The sequence below is a fragment of the Nymphaea colorata genome, chromosome 9 (genome assembly GCF_008831285.2).
Source record: "Nymphaea colorata isolate Beijing-Zhang1983 chromosome 9, ASM883128v2, whole genome shotgun sequence".
In the NCBI taxonomy this organism is placed as follows: Eukaryota; Viridiplantae; Streptophyta; class Magnoliopsida; order Nymphaeales; family Nymphaeaceae; genus Nymphaea; species Nymphaea colorata.
In genome coordinates this window covers 21,338,377-21,359,101 of record NC_045146.1, presented here as the reverse complement: position 1 = coordinate 21,359,101, position 20,725 = coordinate 21,338,377, and the positions used below count along the sequence as shown (strand labels likewise).

Here is a 20,725-nt window from a genome sequence, read left to right as displayed (position 1 = left end):
TCTAAAAGCGCCCTGTTTTGGAGTGTCATTCAAACACTACCTTAAATATTAGGTCGGGCAATAAAAGAACAACTCTGAATTAAAATAAAAAAGTTGATATGACATAATTGAAGTTTCTTTCACTCTCTAATCTTAAAAAATAATTATGAGCTGCATGTGATGTAGGCTGCCACACATTAAGTGGAAAAGTATGTTAATGCAATCACAGCGGAATTAAAAAAAAGAAAAAAAATACAAACGTAATGTTTTCCATTTGTTTGGGTAGAAGACAGCTGAATTCAGTTTAAAATTCGGATTTGAATCAAATATGAATTCCAATGCCAGAATCAGATAGAATTTGGATTAAGAAATCAGATTTTGGATTTGGATTTGAACATTATTTTTTTTTCCGTTCATTCACATTTGAATTAGAATATGTGAACATCTAAGGGCGAGTGTCATTGGAAACACTATCGCATGTAATGCATGAGGCTGGAAGATTTCTCAATTCTTTCATCCGACAGTGAAGATCAATAAATAGATAAATAGAGAGAAAGAAGCAAGTCGTGGCGAATAAAAATTTTTATAGTGACAACGTGTTGGCTCCAGTGTCGTCAGTTTGGATCTGGCGTCAGCCGGCACTGAGATAAAAGCGTTGAATCCTTGAAAGAGACACGACAAGAGAAGAGAAGAAAAGCGAATGAAGCCCAAAAGATCTGTTGCAGCAGAGTCTGCAGGTGGCCAGGCTACTCAACTTTAGGTGGGTGGCCACCAACATAGTCGAAAAAAAAAAGAAAGCAGCCTGGAAAGGTAATGAGAAAGAGGCCGATTAAATAATTATAAGCCACGAGACTTGAGCTTCCATATAATCCATGGAGATGGGCCTAATCGTTCCGCAGAAGATTTCTACTCGCACATTCCTTTTCACACCAGGATTCAAATTTCAATCCGATCTTACTGTTCCGATCACATCCAGAATTATTATCTAAAGTTCAAACATAATCGGTCTTCTTCTTCTTCTTCTTCTTCATGAAAAGACGTAATGCTCATCTGTATGTATGTATCTGATGATATCAGACAACTTTGGGCTAACGTGAGCCAAGAGCGCACAAAAGGAAGAGGGAGCAGCAATGTTAAAGGAGGGTCCACCTCGCCCTACTGTCGATGAAGTACACAAAGCGACATGCAACAAGATTTTCTTTTGTGGGCAGCCTTACGACTTCTGGTTCCCTGCTTTTCTCTCTTTATACGAATGTTATTGCTGCGCTTTGGCCTAGGGTGCGTTTATGAGGATCGGATCGGATCGGATCTATCACCAAATCCATGGTTTTAGCAAACCACAGATTTTTCAAAGTTTGGATTTCAAATCTTCAAAAAAACAAGAAATCCATGGCTTTTAGACGAAACAAACAAGGGAAAGTTATTCCGCTATTTTTCTTCCGCTCCGTCAAATGCGCTTCGGATTCGGTGGACGTCTACGTCCACCCTCCCCTAATTTCTTTCAAAATATTCTTTTCCTTTAATTATTGTCCAAGAAAAATACTTCCGAACCATCAAACGTCCAAAAGCAAAACTATGGGGCCCTCCTTGGCTCCAAAGAACGAGTGAGACAAGGGCGCCTCACTCGTCCAGGTCGCAGGGCTTTTCCAAATTTGACGTCCATATCTTTCATTAAATCATCTATTTGTTTTATTTTTTTTTTTACTATATTTTAACTAACAGCTTGATCTTTTAATACACACAAAAGCATTTCACCATGCACATCAATTATCAATGAAAACGTGTTAAAATATATTTTAAAAACTATTTTCCCATTTAAAAAATTCTCAAAAAAAAAAATTCAAAAATTCGGAGCGGACGTTTGGTGGGATTTGATTTCTTTGGACTCTATGTGAGGGTGACAATCGGATAAATAAATGTCAAATCAAAAAGTTATGAAAAGGATTTGAGAGATCAGTAATCCTACCAACCACGGGTGCAGATGTGGGTGGTTTTCAAAGACCTTACCTACCATTGCAACTCCTGTCTCAAAAATTATAGTCCACTCACTCTAGTAGCGAAGCCGATTTTTTTTTATTGATGGGCACTTTAAATTTAGATGTGAAACTTGAAGAGGCATTTATATGTCAAGAAAAACTTAATATGAATGATATCTTTACATGTAAATAAATTTTTTGAGCTGGTATGGACAATTGCTTACACTAGTTATACGGTAGTTCGGCCACTGGTTTTGTCGACAGTAATTTACAAATTTTAAAACTAAATTGACAAAATAATAATAAGTTGATGAAAATTCACAATACGTTCAAGCAGTATTTATCTTCTCGATCAATAATTGTCACCAAAAACATGTCTCTTCTTAAAATAGAGGTAATTAAAAAGAAAAACGCCCAATTCAGTGTAGGGACGCAGACATTTAAGGATTTGGTTTTGTTGGTTGTACTGAATTTGATCTGAATCCGATTGTTTACATATCCAAACTAAAAAGGGTACTCGTAAACCGGGTCACACTACAAAATATGAACCCGAAACTCCAATAAAATTATGTACAATGTTTGTTATGAGCCAACTTATACTTTTGGGGACCATAGAGCCATATATTGCAGTACCAATTTTTTTTTTTTTTTTTGAGTGTCTTTAAATATTTGTTTATTTATATATGCTAGTACTTAAAAAAAAAAAAAAAGAAAGTTCTTTATACACTTTTAAAGATATTTGAAAATATCCACTTTTGACTTTTTTGGTAAAGCTGACCCCACTTGAGACTTTCAAACCTACCTAATTTGAAAGCGAGTGCCCTTTTTCAAAGATAAATTTTCACCCTACTTTTACGATGCGTTTGATAGCATTAGAAAGTTGCATCACGAACGGTCAAAATTTTCTAAGAAAAAATAGTCCAACTTTCTTTGGGAACCACTTTTTTTTTTTTTTTTTTTTTAAATGAAGAAATAAAAGTAAAAAAATGTTTCCTTAAGATGATCTTGCTTCAATTAAACATTAGTAAAATAAACTTTTTTATCTAATGGCAGTACCACACAAAAGTTCATTCTCGTGAAAGTTATTTTTTTAGACAAAAGGTTGATATATACGACACTTTAGTTCTTGTTTTTTATTCAAATCTTAAAACAATTCCAAACCACACAATAAAAAAATTAAAAAGACCTTTTTGAGCTATCTTTCCTTCATCCGACAAAGTATACATACATACATTAGCTTTTAAAGAAGACTGGCCCTTTGGTGTCCTCCTCCACAAACAAACGAGATAAAGGTAGGTGATGTCAGTTTATTAGATTATCGCCACGTCTTGCTGTTTGTGAAGCTGCCAGTGCCAGCATTAAATTTAACGGGAGGGAAAGAGATGAAGAGAGGATGGTAGGTAGGCCAACCCATGCTTTTAACTTTAAGCAAAGTGTTTCCAATTCAAGACTAAGATTCCTTGATAAAGATAATTGTTCATTTGAGTCTCAATTGTTTTCACGGAAGGAGGTTGGTGACTGTCAGTTTGATTTTTGTGTGGGTGTCTCCTTTTCCAACCAACTTTCAAAATAACCCTACATACCAACTTTCAAAGTAACCCTATATCATTGAATCTTAAATTAAATCCGCAAATGCATAAAAAAATTTCCATTGCATGTTAAAAACCAGGACAGAACAGATAAAAAAGAATCGGACCTGAATCTCAAATCACCGGAGTCAGATCAGATCTCCGGTGAAACAACGGGCGGGGAATGCTTACCACCTTTTCAAGTACCTCTTCCGTACTATTTGGGTCTCCATTCAAATATGGAGTACCGGATCAGTTCGGTTCGGGTCGGGTCGAGTCTTGTCCTTATATGAGATGAGGGCCTATATGACGGGAAGTTTCGTCTGCAGCCTACAAACCGTCGCATGGTTTCGAGACTCTGCCTTTCTCATCTCATGGCGTCTTCTTTACTTGTCCGCCACCCCTTCGTTGCTGTCCTCCTCCTCTTATTCCTTCTGTCTGCTCAGGCGGCTTCTTCTCGAGCGGGTTGTCCTACTCCAAGACTCTGCTGAGCTCGGCCTCTGCCGAGAGGGACTGGTTGGTGTCTGTCAGGAGGCGACTCCATGAGAACCCGGAAACTCGATTTGAGGAATACAACACGAGCGCTCTCATCAGGCGAGAGCTTGACCTTCTCGGAATCCAGTACGAGTTCCCCTTCGCTAAGACCGGCGTCGTCGCCCAGATAGGCTCCGGCGAGCAGCCCGTCGTCGCTCTACGGGCCGACATCGACGCCCTTCCCCTGCAAGTAACGGCTTCTCGTTTCCTGCCCGTTCCCGGCGAGAATTGCATTCTTCTTTTCCTCGTTTCCTGCCCACTATGGGTCGGGGCACTAATGCTCCCGGCGAGGATTGCATTCTTCTTTTCCTCGTTTCCTGCCCACTATGGCTCGGGGCACTAATGCTCCCGGCCAGAATTGCATTCTTCTTTTCCTCGTTTCCTGAGGGTGGTGCCTCTTGGTTCTCAGGAATTGGTGGAGTGGGAGCACAAGAGCACAATCGACGGCAAGATGCATGCTTGCGGCCACGACGTCCACACCGCCATGCTCCTCGGCGCTGCCAAGCTGCTGAACCAACGAAAGCAGCATCTCAAGGTTGATTTGCTCTTCTTTCTTTGGATTTTCTTTCCCTCCTTTGTTGACACTGCTTAGCCTCCTGGAAATGGTATCACGATTCATCTCCACAGTTTCTTGTTTAGATGTTTTGCCCCTTTTTTCCAACTTTTCACTATATTACACCAGAATTTCAGGCACAAGCGACAAGCCGGCCTCAGTCAAACCTATCTTATCTTGAACTGTAGGTTGGAAACCTGCAACCTTTTTTTTAAAAAAAAAAAAATTCCAAATTTCCAGGATTTGGACATGAATGTTTGCACATTAAACATGCAGTTGGTTCATATGCAATCTCATGTTCATAAATGAACTGTGTGAGAGGTATATTGGATTTCAAAAGGGTTGGATTTGATCGCTGAGTTTGTTACTTTGTAATTACTTTGTGCTAATTTTCAAGGGTGTTCTGTGGAACTTAGTCTAATTGTAGGAAAGAATTTGATTTTTGTAGACAACCCTGGATCAGTGCGACGGTGTACAACTCTGCTGGAGTTAATAGCTTATTGAAGTATCTGAATGGTTATTTTTTATGACTTACAAGTTATATGCGTAGCTTTTTATTGTTTGTTTGGATCTTCTTTTTGCACAGGGAACTGTGAGATTGCTGTTTCAGCCTGCTGAAGAAGGTGGTGCAGGGGCACACCATATGGTTAAAGAAGGAGCTCTCGGGGATTCTCAGGCAATCTTCGGTATGCACATTGAGTCCGGACTGCCTACTGGATCCATCGCATCAAGGCCAGGCCCATACTCGGCAGCTGTCAGTTTCTTTGAAGTTGAGATTCATGGGAAGGGCGGGCACGCTGCAACGCCACATTTGAATGTGGACCCGATTGTTGCTGCGTCCTTTGCCATTTTAGCTCTTCAGCATCTCATTTCGCATGAAGCTGATCCACTTGATGGCCAGGTAAATATGAAATTGTATTGCCGTTTCTATGGATCATTATTCCTATTCTTGTTCCTTTCCAGTTCTTCTGGTATACGTATGTTCTGTGGTGTTTCCTCACTTGGAGGGTTCAAAAGCGTAAATTGATGGGAAGTACATCTTCCATGTCAAATTGAATATGATAATACAACATTTAGTTAATACTAATAGTGTTTTTGAAGTCCTTTTCTTCTGTCTTATCAAAGTACAATCTATGATTCTACGAAGCTGTTCACCACATTGTTTCCTGTTGTAAGCATGGGTAGAGCTTTTGTTTCGGTTGTCAAATATTCTCTACTCTGCAGTTCTTTTGCCTTTTCCTTTGGTTTTGGTAACCAGCTCCAATGACAAATATGAATAATGAGAAGTTGAATTGTCGCTCAATTAAGTCAAGTACGTCTCCTGAGGAACTTGGTTGTGGAGTTCCCAAATACAAGCTAGCATGAAAAAGTTTGTGGTTTATGGAGATTAGAAAGGATGTACTTCTTTCCCTATATTGATGCTAGTTGGCCTCAATGTTTTGTCTTTTGCCTGTTATAAAACTAAAAGATGTCAAATTGACATAAATCTGCTAAGCACATCGATTTGATGTTAAGTCTGTGAATTATTGGTGCCATCTGTTCTGGATATGACTGCAGTTTTGAGGGTAACAGAATGTGAGGAGACAGCACCCAAAATCAACCTTCAATCAAAACTCTGGTTGGTTAAAGTACCATTCCATTTGACCCGAGAAAAGTAAAACCTATGATTCTTTAAGAGCAGAGTCTCGAGATAAGGTCATAGGGGTTTAAAGAACTGCTGCCAAATAAAGTGTCTGCATTGTTGACGAGGAATAATCCACTGTAGGCATTAAATTGGTTATGAAAGTAGGATTTTGAACTAGATTTTATCTGACTGATGGTGGAAAAACAAAAGTTCAGGGAAGGGGGCGAGTTGGTTTTGTTATTATACTGCTATTTTGTGTTAACATTAGTTGGGATTAGGGGTACCAGATACTATTATATGGATTATATAGGTTGAGGTAGTTTGACTGCTCATCTTGTTTTGAAATGTCGCAGATATACAACAAGAAGGACTAAACATATAAAAGAATGCCATGTCTTCTTTCACACGGTGTGTTCTTTAATGTTTTATCAAGACAAATCATGATTTTTTTGGCTGTGGCTCAATGATCTTTGTCTTTGTATTTTTCTTGCTGAGGATTTGTCCTTAAGATGCTCACCTGACAGCAACTTGTTCACATAACACTTGTAATGGATAAATTGTGTTAGAACTATGTAGGGGCCAATTTGTGATGAGTTTTGAGGTGATCATAAGTTGGTTAGACTTGTGATTCTCTTATTCACGGGATGGTGATTGTTATTTTGTTATGTCATCTGATAAGATGTACTGATGCTTTAATCAATTGATTTTGGTGAAGGTGGTATCTGTGACTTTTGTCGAAGGCAGTAGTGGGTCACTGAATCTGGATGCAATTCCTTCATCCACCAGGTTTGGAGGAACTCTACGAGCTCTCACTACAGAAGGGATGTACCAGCTGAGGAAAAGGCTCAAGGAGGTGCTTATTTGATCTTTATGCTTTTTTAGCACTTTCTCTGTTGTCACGATTTTGTTATTTTTTCTCAATCTAGTAATTTTTTCTAGAGAAGTCAAATGAATACATGTTTATATAATAGCCAATCTAGTAGGAATAGGCCCATGCAGTGCCTTATATATTTCGCAAGTTGGGGTCTCTAGAATATGGCTTTCAAGGAAAGGTTTCTACTTGCAGGTGGTTGAAACGCAGGCGACTGTGCATGGATGCAAGGCAACTGTGGTCATGGTAGACGATAGCTATCCAATGTATCCTGCATGTTCAAATGATGAGAAGCTGCACCAACATGTTCAGCGTATAGGAAAACTCTTGCTTGGCGAACACAATGTGAAATATGCAAGTAAAATTATGGCAGGGGAGGACTTTGCCTTCTACCAGCAGGTCATACCTGGTGTGATGCTTAACATTGGTATCAGGAACGAAGAGTTGGGGGCCATTTACTACCCACATTCACCTTATTTCTTCGTTGATGAAGATGTTCTTCCTGTTGGTGCGGCTATGCATACTGCATTAGCAGAGTATTATTTAAATGAGCATCAGGAGCATGGAGAAGTTGATAATTTATTTGAGGCACTTGTTAATGATGCATCAACCATGGCTTAGCAGACATATATGCTGCATGTATATTAATAAATTGGTTTTTCACTAAGCATTTGGGGTTTTGAGTGGGGGGTGTTGGGCGGTGCGGATTTTGTTCCCAATCAAAGTAGTCTAATCTATCAGACACGGAAAGAATAATATCTACGTTAAGTTTGATGGAAATTCTTATAATTTTTGTTTATGTTACATTAGAAGCCAAATGGGAGTACTAATCTGTAGAATCTGGCCACTAAATTTCTAGTTGTGATGTACCTGACAATTTGTGATTCAAGTATGGGAATTACTTGACTACAAGCTAATCAGATCTTTCATAAACAGATTTAGGCGAGAATCTGGATCAAACAAGCTTTGACAGCTAAAATTAGATCAAGCATTTTCAAGTATTCAGATCCAAATTCAAAATCAGGTTCCAGTTTCTCTTCGATTAGGAAGTCGTACTATGTCAAGCCTGACTGAATATGTTGATTGTCTCGAACAGAATGCAATCTGCATCGCAACCACACTTTTCTGTAATGTGAAGATCTATTTAAAAGCTAATTGTTCTCACCTTGCAAACAACTTCAATCATGAGTCGAATTGTTTGCATTCGCAGATGAATGTGATGAGTCTTGTGCCCATTGTTTATTGGGTAGCTAAACTTGACCTTATTCAGGCTGAACGTACAAGAAAAGCTTTTACAAGCTGGCTGCTTGGTCATTAAAACATGGGTTTTTGTTATTGTACCTGCACAAATATAAATTGGACAGAACATGTACTATAGAGAATAAAACGAGCATACATAACTACAGACATATACGCAGGAACTGATGGTGAGTTATACGAACTGAGACAAGCCGATTATAAAGGACAAAAGAAAAACAAAATTTTAAGAGTACAAATATATATGGCGACCGTTCCTCTGACCGCTCAGTGGCGGGCAAATGGTGCAGTCAAGGCTGGCCATGTCAAGTTGTCAACTATCAAGCAACTCCGGCCACATAAAATTTCGGCCAATAAATGGCCAAAACGATTAAAACCTGAGCAAGAAGTCTGAACGGTTTTCTCTTGTGGTCATCTCTGAACTCTGTACCTGGCTAAAAAATCGATACACGTTCGATCGTTTACTGTCAGCACCCGGCCGGATAGCAGAGGAACTTCCCTGCAGTTTTTCATAGTTAGATTGTAACAAGACAACAAAGAAACTTGGTTTTGAAGAACTGATTTTTCTGTGGGGTAGACAGAAGAAAAGCAGATTCCGAAGATTCATTCCACCGGCCATTGAACAACCCGTCTGAAAACCTTAATGGTTCGGATGCCTGTCCGGACCCCACATTTAACTGCGAAAAGGTAGATTGGTGGCGCAAAGTCATCGTGGATCCCAGTCAAATCGCTTGACATTCTCAGTATCGTCGACCGGCCGAAGAATGAGAAGCAGTATGTACTAGTCAACCACACGAGCAACGGCGGTGGCTCCCACACGGCCTCACCCACTCCCAGGACTTTGGCAGTAGACAGAAGAATTTTCATGTAAGCGCTCGCCTTTTTCTCGATAACTGAACAAAGTACTTCTCATTCAGAAGTTGCTCAGACTTCAGATAGATCATTTTTTCCAACTTTTGCACTGCCTTTCTCTTTACTCATGCTACAATCCAGTCGCCTCAAATGAAACTATAATCAAATGATAAGAAATAGGGAATTAGCCTTTTCTGCTTTCAAGTGTCTCCGAGAAGAGTTGGAATCTAATAAACTGACCACTTGAGTTAAACTTTTCGGCTTACAGTACTCGTGAAATGATTGTAAAAAGATCATTCATTTGAGTTAATTCCTTAAGCTCATGTTTGTCCGACAACTGCACAAGAGGAGAGAGCATCTTTCCTTATAACATGCAAATTTCCCGAACATGTTATATATTATGGAGAGGCATGAAGGGAGCTTTTCCCTTATGACATGCAAGCCCGGTTGCGTATCATGTGGGAGAAAGCCGGATTGCGTGTCGTAAGGGAGAAGACTCCCATCATGCATCTATATAACACACAAGTCGTCTTCTAGAAATCGCTTGTTAGTGAAATTCAAAAGTATGAGTGGCTTTATCAATTGGACAAAAAGTTCAACCGTTAAACGAAAAGTTTGCTTGCACAGGGTTTAGGGGATAGAGTGGGTAGAGCGGCTGCTTTGCTATATTTTAGTCGTTGAACTAATAATAGCGACCGTGCACTGCTTGGGAGTCACCCCGCATTTTCTCTCGTTCTCTCTCTCATGGCTGCTTGCATCTCCTTTGTTCTCTTCGCCATCGCCGTGTTCGTTGGTGTTCCTTCCTTCCTCTTCTTCTGCTCAGCAGATGCCAACCTCTTGTCCGACGAGTCGCCTTACTCCAAGTCTCTTATGAGTTCGGCATTCGCTGAATCCGAGTGGTTGGTGTCGGTGAGGAGGCGGCTCCACGAGAATCCGGAGACTGCGTTCGAGGAGTACAACACAAGCGCGCTTATCAGAGGGGAGCTCGACCGTCTCGGCATACCTTACGACTTCCCGTTCGCGAAGACGGGAGTCGTCGCTATCATTGGTTCCGGCGAGTCCCCTGTCGTCGCTCTCCGCGCTGACATGGACGCAATCGATGTGCAAGTAATTTAACGAACCCCCTCTCGTTAGGTCTGTTCTTCGGTGAAAGCCGAATGGTAATAGTAAGGTCGCGTTTGGTTTGGTACAGAATTGTGGCTCTTGTATGGATGACGATTCTCTGGTTTTTCAGTTGAGTTCTTCATCGGATAAAGTTTGTTTTCAGCAAATTTTCGGAGGAAAGAAATTCGTTTCGGATTTCTCGAACTCGGTTAATGATATGAGGCTAAAATCTCGAGATTTTTAGCTTCTTCTTCTTGTTCTTCTTCTTATTTATCTTGTTCTTCTTCTTATTTAGTTGCTATGTTTTAGCTTCTTCTTTCTTGTTCTTCTTCTTATTTAGTTGCTATGTTTTTAGTGATTTATCAGCCAGTTTGGCTAGGTTGCCTTTGGAATTTTGATTGTTACATTCCGCGATTGGCCTGAAATTCGTCTTTCATCTGAACAGAACTGAACTAAATGCTGCAAACGGAAATTCTAAAAGTCTTGGAACTCCATGACCATGGAGTTTCAACCTAGAGAGACAAGTGAACCCCGTCTGTGTGTGTGTGTGTGTCTGAAGGAGAGTATTGGGTGTTTTCTCATTTCCCAGGAATCAATTGAATGGGAGCACAGGAGCAAGGTGGAGGGAAAGATGCATGGCTGCGGGCATGATGCTCATACTGCAATGCTTCTAGGTGCTGCGAAGTTGCTAAACCAACGCAAAGAACATCTGAAGGTCAGTTGGTCAGCTTTATTGCGTAGCAACCATCGTTTGACTGACTTTGATTTTCCTTTTTCGGCTGTTTGAGATTTAAGAATGTTCGTGCAGGGGACTGTGAGGTTGCTGTTTCAGCCTGCTGAAGAAGATGGTGCAGGGGCAAGTCACATGATCAACGACGGTGCACTTGGGGATGCTGAAGCGATCTTCGGGATGCATATTGATCCTTCATATCCTTCAGGGACCATTGCTTCTGTTCCTGGGGAGTTCATTGCTGCAGTATGCGCTTTTGAGGCTGAGATTACGGGAAAAGGGGGCCATGCCGCGTCTCCCCACTTGAACGTGGACCCCGTTATTGCCACATCATTTGCCATTTTAGCTCTGCAGCAGCTAACTTCCCGTGAATCCGACCCTCTTCATATTCCGGTGAGCGCAGGCTTTATGTAACTCTTTACTAGTTTCCGTCCTTTTGTCATCGTTTAATTTCCATGTTCTATATAACTGATGCAGCAGACCAGACATACAAGACCCTGTCCCATTAGATCCATTGGTAATAAATACCCTGTTTTATTGACAAGTAACTTTTTGTTTTAGCACAAATCGAGATTAGAAGTTTATCTTGATAAAGGGTGAATTTTTTTATTTTGTTTTTTCAGGAGAAAGTTTATCTTATCATTTTGAGACATTAACTTATCTATTTAATCATGAGAGATGCATTGTTATACTTCCGTCCAGATTTACTGAATGAAAATTAGTTTCCTTTTTCCTGTTTCTTTGTTTCCTCTATTTCCTGATTTCCTGGGACTATGCTGGCTTTAGAAGAAAGTAGCATATCCGACAGAATTTCATCACTGATCTCTTACCCGATTATGGAATTATGGTACACTTTTAGGTACCATGATTTGCTCTTTGCAGTTAGAAAAAAGAAAAACTACTGTAAGGTTAACTCAGGATCAGGATCAATGTGGAATGGACAGAACCTGACTTATTTTGTTAAAGGGTCTCAGACTCCCTGATCTGAGACCAAAGGCTATCAGATTTTGTGTTTATGGACATCCTTAGATCCAAGTGCCATGCGATGATCATAAATTTGGAGAAATGTGTCAATGTGCAGAAATGGCCAAACACGATGCTGTTATAAATAGGCAAGAAGATTAGGAGATAATGAGATAATAAAGCTATAATGCATCCATGGATGTGAAAAGCAGTAGCAATGCTCCAGTTTAGCAATGGGATAAATGGTTCGTTTTTTATCAATACCATGATCCTAGGTGATCTTTTGAACACAAAAACACTGAGCCATGTCTCAGCCTGTAAAAATCTGGAAAAAATATAAAGTCGAAGTCCTTAGGAGGGCTAGAGATAAATATCTGTAAATATAAAAGAAGATAATATAATGGAAACACAAAAGTCAATAAGGTAGTGGTCCATGCCTAACATCTGCTGAAGTTCATCATAAATATGTTCTGCTATCACCTTCATAACGTGATATCCCTGTGTTGTTGAAGAGAAAAGTACATCTATGAACTAAAAGGCAGTCCGTGTGTGGTTATGCAAAATGTCAGAAATGCACATATGGACAAATCTTAAATAACAATTCTAGGTCATTGATCATTCTAAGTAATGACATTGGTCTGTTTAAATTTGATATCTAATCTTCTGAATAGTAGATGTATAGAAGAAAACTAATACAAATAAAATGGACATCAATATTATATATAAGAGTGTCGAGTTCAAGCTATGATGTTGCCTGTGTCTAATGTAACTTTAATTTGCACTCATGGACTGTCATGGTATGTTTGAGGTTAGTAACTGGCTCAGCACTTTGGAGAAATGAGAAATTTGCAATATAAAGGTGCCATAAGAGACAGCCGGTCGTAAGATCAGAAGATAACCTACTTTTCTATACTTGCTGTCATAAAACCTTGAGAAACATGTAGTGAACAATTTTTTTACTTCCTGTTTTCTTTTCTCATCAATCCAACCAGCAAAAACTATCAAGGGCCACCATTTTGTTGAAGTGGATTTAATTCTACTGCCAGCTTTAGAGCCCCTATTTATTTTGTAATTGCAGTTTTGTGTATGCCAAATGCACATGGCACATTGAACGATTCATCAACATGAAAACAAAAAACTGTGAATATAGACGCTTCAAGATGATCTTTCACAACAGAGAACCTGTATCTTTCTAGATTTGGTAGTTGCTCTCTCCCAAGTTTGAGTCCTTATGTGGCCTTCCTGTTTCACAATGTGAATTATAATGCTTGTTAGGGAATCAAAGCAGCAGGCTTCATGTAAGCATGTTCTTTAAGGTGAAAAGCTTTGTGCTATAATTCTTAGTGTTGCAAGCTTATTCTTCCTGCTTCTATTCCCTGGCAAAGACTGTGATAATGCTGAAGCTGCTCGATCTTTCTATCACCATTGACTCTTAGATGAGGAGAAAAGATCATGTATTTAAGATATTGCTCTGACCATGTTTTTACTCCATGGTTAATCTACATAAAGATGTATTCTCTATGTTTTAAGGGAGAATCTCTTAAAACATAAGTCATGCTCTATGGCTACATATTGGTGCAGATATGGAGAAGGTTAATAGTATTTTCGTCTAAAATACAACTGGAAATTTGACACCCTTAACTGAAGTTGATCTAAGCATATCATCCTTGTGAACTTAGAGAGCTTAGACTGATGTGGCAAGCTATTGCACTTGAGAACTATTCAGCCTGCTGTTAACTGCTCGCTGTAAGTTTTAGTTGGCGATTCACGCTACTCATTTGTTATTTAATCATTCATTAAGTCTTTATGTTGTTTAGGTCTTTAGAATATGATCATTCAAGAGTTTTTGAGTGAAATGGAAGACATTAAGGTTCTAGAATGGAACAAATTAGAGGAATGCCCTGTGAAGGGAATAACTCTGGAATGCCTTCTCCTATTGAAGACGAAGTATGAGTAGTTGGCCTTTTTCATTGTTCCATACATTTAGTTCAATAAGTTGGATAAATTACCAGTTAACATGGCTATTTGGAAACTGCAATGAGGTTAGCATATGGATCCTTCTGGCTATGTTAATGTGAAAATAGCTGACTTTTTACAACATTTTATTCATTGAAGGTGATAACTGTTACATTTGTCCAAGGAGGTGAGGCGCTGAATGCAATTCCATCATCTGTAAAATTTGGAGGTTCCATACAGAGTTTTTCCACTGAATGGCTGCACCATCTCCGAAAAAGGGTGAAGGAGGTTGGCAATCTTGGTTACCATCATTTATTACTGCATCTTCCATGCGTGACATATCTTGCTAAAATATTCATTAGGCCATCATCTTTTTGTTGTTCAAATTGCATTTCAAGTGTTTTCCACTTATATGAGCTCAACAAGAGGTCTGTCCACCTAGCTAGGCCGGTGGATTTATGACCTTCAAGATGACAAGACCAATTGTGCAATACCCAGGTGTGTCTCTGTCGCCATAATATGGAAGAGAACTGCTAAACCCAGCTTTCATAACCAAAAGGGTCATTATATTTATAGATATAGGGATGATACTGGTACATTCACATGATACGAGGGGAAAATGCTATGACTTGAGCAAGCTACCTAGATCTAGCAAGTTAAGATCTCAAGAACCCTTTGGTTGCAGGTAATTGAAAATCAGGCTGCAGTACACCTTTGCAGTGCGACTGTGATAATGAAAGATGAAGTGGGCGATGAACCAATCTATCCTGCAGTTGTAAATGATGAGAACTTGCATTACCATGTTCAGCAAGTTGGAAACCTGTTGCTTGGTACAGATCATATCTTGCTTGCGAACAAAGTGATGGTTGGTGAAGACTTTGCTTTCTATCAGCAGATGATCCCTGGCATACTGTTCAACATCGGCATGTGGAACGAAACAATAGGTTCTGTTTACATGCCACATTCTCCTTTGTTCTTTCTTGATGAGGGGATTCTTCCTATTGGTGCCGCAATGCATACTGCAGTGGCTGAGCTTTATTTGAACGGACATGGGAAGGTGGGACACAGTGAAGTGCTAGAGGCATAATCAAACAGCAATTTTTTACGTGGCAGCACACTGGTAGGTTCCTGCATTTCAATTTCTTAATTGTCTAACTTCAATTTTATTCCCTGTTTCTGTCTCCTGATTTTGACGACAGTGACATGTTCCCGGGGTCACCCGAATCTAAAAACACTGTATTTTCAGGCCTTATTGAATGGGCGGCGGAGAGGCATGCTTGATGGGTCTCCGTCCTGTCAAATTTTTGCAAATTAAATTTTCCTGTTGCTCAGTGCAACCTGATCCGGTTGTGTACGTGGGTTCTCAAGAGGACTGGCATGACTTATGTGCTTCATGAGACGTGCTGCATAATACGTCAGTTGCTCGCAACTGGAAAGAATTGAACAACCCTTCCATTTTTATTTGTTGAAAAGAATTGGCCTTTTCATGTCCTGTGCCAAGTAGACATAATGGTTTAATGCATATGGTCCTTGTGATGCTCTTTTAAGAAACATGACCGTGCAACCGTCCCTTTACGACGCAGATGTTGGCGCTCATTCTCGCTCTCTTTCCGTGGATACCTTGTTTTGTGCGCAACTCACTGAGTGTGGAATAGATACAGTTCTGGCACATGCACAAAACACAGCCAAACACAAGCACCTCTGCAATTCCAAAACCACTGCAAAACAAGGGCAAGAAAACACAGGTGCCATTTTGCAGGTCGCCTGAGATGGGAGCAATCAGATTGTCTCAGAAGATGCACCTGGCCTGTCTTCGACTCTCCTAGTATTTTTGTCTTTACGTTGAACTATAATAATTTAGTTTAATTTCATAAAGAGAAGAAAACTTGGTAAAAGTTGACTGAGTTCATTTTTAAACAGCTGTAAATAACAAAAGGCGGGCATTGATTATGTGGGGTCTGTTTCTTAGCGAATGCGTGTGATAAAGTTTATTATCAACTTGTATTGTAGTACCTCGAGGCGGTAATTCTTTTAAAGACTAGTGTTAAAATTTTAGAGTGATCGTACCATTCATCTTTAAAAAGAAAACAAAAAAAACAAAAAAAACAAAAACAGCTTGTATCGGAGTCGGAGTAGTTAATCTTTTTTCAAAAAAGTCACTTCATCTTTTGATTAAAAAGTCGGTACCCGACGACAGCCTATAAATGATGCCTTTATTGGGATGCTTCTGGAGGACGTGAAATTCTGTTCTCATAAGGCATTAGATTTTCTCCTTCCCACATGCCAGCTCTAAAACCCTGAACGTTCTACCATAAATTGTCGGTCCATTATCAATTTTTTATTTTAAAATCATTTATGAATAATTTAAACTGTTTAATAAATACACTTTGTTTTTCAAACGTCTGCAACAGCCAGCCGAGCAACCAACAACTAGGGGCGGACCCCTAGGATTTTATTCAAGGATGAAAGTTGGGTTTTGTGGGTTGAATTTGAATAGGGCTAAACTTAATTCACACTAAAAAAATATATAAAAATAAAAAAATTTCAATTTTTACACTATATTTTTTTTTTTCATTCGATTGGGTGGGACCATAGCCTTAGGCAACCCCCTACCAACAACGAATAATACAATGCACAAATGGGACGAACATTTGGTGACAAAGATAGGTAAACTAAAAAAGATTACGACAGATGATTTACAGACCATACCAACTTTTATTTCTCCCTCTCTCACACAAATTTCTATTTGAGTTGCCACTTTAGTTTTTCTGGAGATGGAGTTGCGTGACAACAATAAATATACATTCAAAAATAAAAAAGTTGGGGCAACTAATATACATTAAAAAAAGGGTAGGGATACTTCAGAAAATTTTTATGAAGTTATGTACAATTTAGACTTTTAATATTTTCATAATTTTTCTTCCTAAAAAAAAATCATATCTTTGATCATTATACTACTACTCCTATGCATACACAAAGCTCAAAAGGGCGTGCCAATTTCGTTTTTTCTAAACTTTGTCCCCGCAAGGAACTTTACCATGTGAATCCCAGGTTTTCAATGTCTTGATTTCTTATAATTTATTTTGGAATCTTATTTATGCTAAGTCTATTTTCCTTTTGCAGCTTATAGTGATCGTTTTGGTATACGTAAATTTCGAGGGGCCCATCTATGTGTTCGAGACTAGAACAGCTCTTGAATCCGGAAAAAGCATGGCAGGAAATTGTTGAAGAGGGAACTATGTTGCTTAGTATCTAATATTGCAAATGAAATTCACAAACTAAATCTATCTGCAGTATGCTATTCTTTGTAGACGCTTGAAGCAAAAGTACCATTTGCAGAAACTGCAGTAAAAATTAATCAGAACTGCAGCAAAATTCGGCCATTTTCAGGTACATTAATAAGGAGAAAAACTGATGCAAATTCATCACCATCGTTTCCCATTTCATTCACAAATATATGTTATTGGCATTGATGGAAAAGTCCCAGAAGTGGTATTAATACAAAATAATAAAAAGATTATACATATGCATTATGTGTGTGTGTGTGTGTGTGTGCTGTTTCCTTAGAGGATGCAACATGCGTTTGGATTCTCGTCACTGAAGAGTTGGGGCGCGTAGACTCGTTCGATCACGTATATGGGCGGATAGTAAACCATCTTTTTTGCGTTGTCATCCTGGTCCATCTTAGTTCCTTCTTCTTCACCCCCTTCATCTTTCTCTTCCTGGTTGTCCTTGGCCTCTTCCTCCTCCTTCTTGGTCTCGTCTTCCTCTCCCTTCTTCTCTTCCTCACCTCCACCTTCTTCCTTCTTCTCTTCTTCCTTTCCTTCTTCTGTCTTCTCCTCTTCCTTTCCTTCTTCTGTCTTCTCCTCTGCTTTTCCTTCTTCAAGTTTGTTTTCTTCTTTCTTCTCTTCGGGTTCCGGCTCTTCTGCTGGCTTTTCCTCCGCTTCTTTGGCTGGTGGTGGTGGTGATGGTGGTGGTGCGATGACATTGGCTTGCTTTCTTGTGCGTTTATAGACGTACTCGACGAGCTCGTTAGCGTCCATGGTGCCTGTCACGGTCACCTTCCCAGTAGCGAAATCTGTCTCTGCCGTTTGAACTCCTAAATTCAACAGTGGTTTGTTACTAAAGATACCAATTAATTGTTATTAGGTGTTTCTCTCAACAGTTCTGCAACAGGAGAAGCCAGAGCTTCTTTTCCAAAAAAAAATCAGAGTATCTATGTTCTTGCAGAAGGATACGTTTTTTTCATTAAAAATGATTTCCAAGGCTTTGAATCGGATTGCAAACAGAAAATTTCAGGAGAACACTGTTCATGCGTTGAAAGCACTTTTAGCACGCGAAGTCTTCCCGCTTCGGCGTGATTCTACAGTGCATAACGAAGGGAAAATGTACGCAAATAGGCAATGCTTTTAAATTGACCAAAAGAATACAGCCTTACCTAGACAAAAACTTAAATTAAAGATTGGTGTTGCCTATGATCGACTGTCTATGTGAAGCATGCGTAGGATCGTCGGTGCAATGAACAGAGGAGGTGGCTCTGTAAACCAACTATTGAAGTTTGAGAGAAAATATTTAAGTGCCAGATGTGAGAGAATCAAAAGTTTGGAATAAATCATATTTTTCATCAACTCATCTCTTGGATACCCGAAACTTTAATCTGCGCAAGGATGATAATTTCCCGAGCTAGGTAAACTCAATTCTGAACTATAAACACCTGAAGAGATAACTTCTGAATCCGATTTAAATTATTAAACCTAAAGCCAACAATTATCATAGAATTGAAGATGAAATGCAGACCATTACCTCTCATTCGCAGGATCCTTTTCCGAAGCTGAAGAGCACACGGCTCGCAGTGCATGTTTACGTTGAGCGTCACGGTGTTCATTTCACCAGTCGCCTTTCATAAACAGGTGAACAGCAGCGAAAAATTAAAGTTGGTAAAAAGCAAAAGCAGTAAAATAAATCTGTCCTATACACCAGGTACAACAAGAGTTTGACTACCAAAAAAAATCGTCTCCACTGAACAGCTGAAACCTGACGATCTCTTTGAGTTAGTACCTGTGCATTCACGATCTCGGGTTCGTCCTTTGCTGCAGGCAAGATTGGAGATATGACGCTTGCTTTCTTCTTGGTTTTCCTCTCTACTTTTGTGCACAATGCTTGAGGATCTATCATACCCTTCACTGTCACTTGCTTCCCTGCCATGTCCACCTGTACATCTTCCACACCTAAACACAAACTCCCCATGTAAACAGATGAGAAGGTTATCATTAAAAAGTGTCATTGTTATTACTTCTTTTTAATTACTAAAATGATGAGAATTGAGAAAGCCTTTAAATTAAAATCATCCGACTAACTTCCCCGATCTTTTTCACTATACAACTTACAAGGAGCCTCTCAATCTTTACAAATGGACAATAATTTCTAGAATTTCGATGAGACATAAAACTACAGAAGTAATTTGCAGAACTTCCATCATTCAGTTTTGTTTGTTTAAAAGCATGGCTGCTCTATGAAAAACTGGAAAACTATTGCGTTGTTATAAAGAAATGGAGGAGGCCTGATCCCGCGCTCCCCTCCCCCCCTTCTGATCATTAATGGCGAGGGCCGGTGTCCTGTCGGAAAAGGCCAAATGGCTCCCTGAACAGGTAGGTTTTTCCTTATATATTTCAAGGAAAGCGTGGTGTTATATAGGAGAACAGAATACTCATCTCATCTGGGAACTCAATCAGAGACTAGAAGCTTAGAATTCAAGCAGAACAGGGGAATTAAGACTCGTATGCATTTTCCACACACAAAACGCACGCTTAATGCATGTCCATGGGAAGAGAGAGCTAAACCTCTGGATTTGAGGATGGTTCTCTTAACTTTCTTAGCACAACCAGGACAATTTATGTCCACGGACAGGATCGCTGGAGATGGTGGCTCTTTCTCTTCCTGTTTCTCTCCATCGCCTTTCTCCTCCTCATTCGCTTCATCTTGTGCCTCAGCGGCCTTGCTCTCTTCCTACAGGAAAAGAATCCATTCAAGCCTTAACTTGCAGGGACCGAAAAGATCGTAACAATCGATGCAACAAAGACCGAATAAACCGAAACTCTGAAACAACAAGAATTAAAAACCAAGAAGGCAGTTAGCCAAAAACAAAGCCTTGCCTGCGGTGCTTCTCCCATTAGCAGAACTGGATAAAAAAAGAAAGGCTTTCAGGATTCAGGATTCTCCTTCTTGTTCTAGAACACAGAAAAGAAAGAGGCTGGATGACAATGTAAGGGGTTTGCGCCTGCAGTGCATATATTTATATATACTTCGAGACGACGCATCATTGCTCAATTAAGCATGTAAATGGGTCAGACCTGGTAACTCAGATCCATGTATCACTGAATCTAGCCTTCCGGTCCAGTTCTAGCTCAGGGAGGTTGAGATCTGGATCTGTTACATGAAGGGAAAAAGAAAACTCAAATTATATTTGATCAGTCTCAGATTCCGTGACAAGCATATATAGATTCACACGAAAACCTTCCATACTTGATCAGCTGGGTCCAGTCTACTTGCTAGGCCAGGACTCAAATAAGTCAGGTCTGGACTTAGAGATACTTGAAACTCAAAATACGATGCCTTGTCTAACTGGAGTGAGTCAGGGTCTGGTTATTCTAGAACCGAATATATTCAAACAGTTTCTCTGAGATACAACTGCAATAAAAGCCACGAAAAAAGTTGAGGGCAAATCGAAGAAATGACCCTAAATCTTGATTTGGTGGATT

The 20,725-nt window shown here is 39.6% G+C and overlaps 3 protein-coding genes across 4 annotated transcripts; 2 read left to right on the top strand and 1 right to left on the bottom strand.

The window, feature by feature from the left end:
• Positions 1 to 3,760: 3,760 nt before the first annotated feature.
• LOC116261518 (IAA-amino acid hydrolase ILR1-like 5) lies at positions 3,761 to 7,772 on the top strand. Its single transcript, XM_031640315.2, is given in 6 exon segments — positions 3,761 to 3,990; positions 3,993 to 4,247; positions 4,467 to 4,592; positions 5,197 to 5,511; positions 6,950 to 7,087; positions 7,301 to 7,772. Coding segments are annotated over 6 exon segments (1,383 nt in total). The 5' UTR covers positions 3,761 to 3,867; the 3' UTR covers positions 7,727 to 7,772.
• A 2,140-nt stretch (positions 7,773 to 9,912) lies between these two features.
• LOC116261588 (IAA-amino acid hydrolase ILR1-like 5) lies at positions 9,913 to 15,782 on the top strand. Of its 2 annotated transcripts, none has more exons than XM_031640423.2 (6): positions 9,913 to 10,321; positions 10,908 to 11,033; positions 11,127 to 11,441; positions 14,127 to 14,255; positions 14,653 to 15,087; positions 15,551 to 15,782. In XM_031640423.2, exons 1-5 carry the CDS (start codon positions 9,959 to 9,961, stop codon positions 15,052 to 15,054), a joined length of 1,335 nt encoding a protein of 444 aa, XP_031496283.1. In that variant the 5' UTR covers positions 9,913 to 9,958; the 3' UTR covers positions 15,055 to 15,087; positions 15,551 to 15,782. The 2 variants fall into 2 exon arrangements, with proteins under 2 accessions (XP_031496283.1, XP_031496282.1); XM_031640422.2 differs by lacking the exon at positions 15,551 to 15,782 and adding an exon at positions 15,214 to 15,518.
• Positions 15,783 to 17,378: 1,596 nt separating this feature from the next.
• Positions 17,379 to 20,255, bottom strand: LOC116260100 (heavy metal-associated isoprenylated plant protein 9-like). Its single transcript, XM_031638194.2, has 5 exons — positions 20,120 to 20,255; positions 19,808 to 19,973; positions 19,026 to 19,195; positions 18,771 to 18,864; positions 17,379 to 18,066 (listed from the first exon to the last, which is right to left on the bottom strand). Exons 1-5 carry the CDS (start codon positions 20,135 to 20,137, stop codon positions 17,531 to 17,533), a joined length of 984 nt encoding a protein of 327 aa, XP_031494054.1. The 5' UTR covers positions 20,138 to 20,255; the 3' UTR covers positions 17,379 to 17,530.
• Between the last annotated feature and the right edge of the window lie 470 nt (positions 20,256 to 20,725).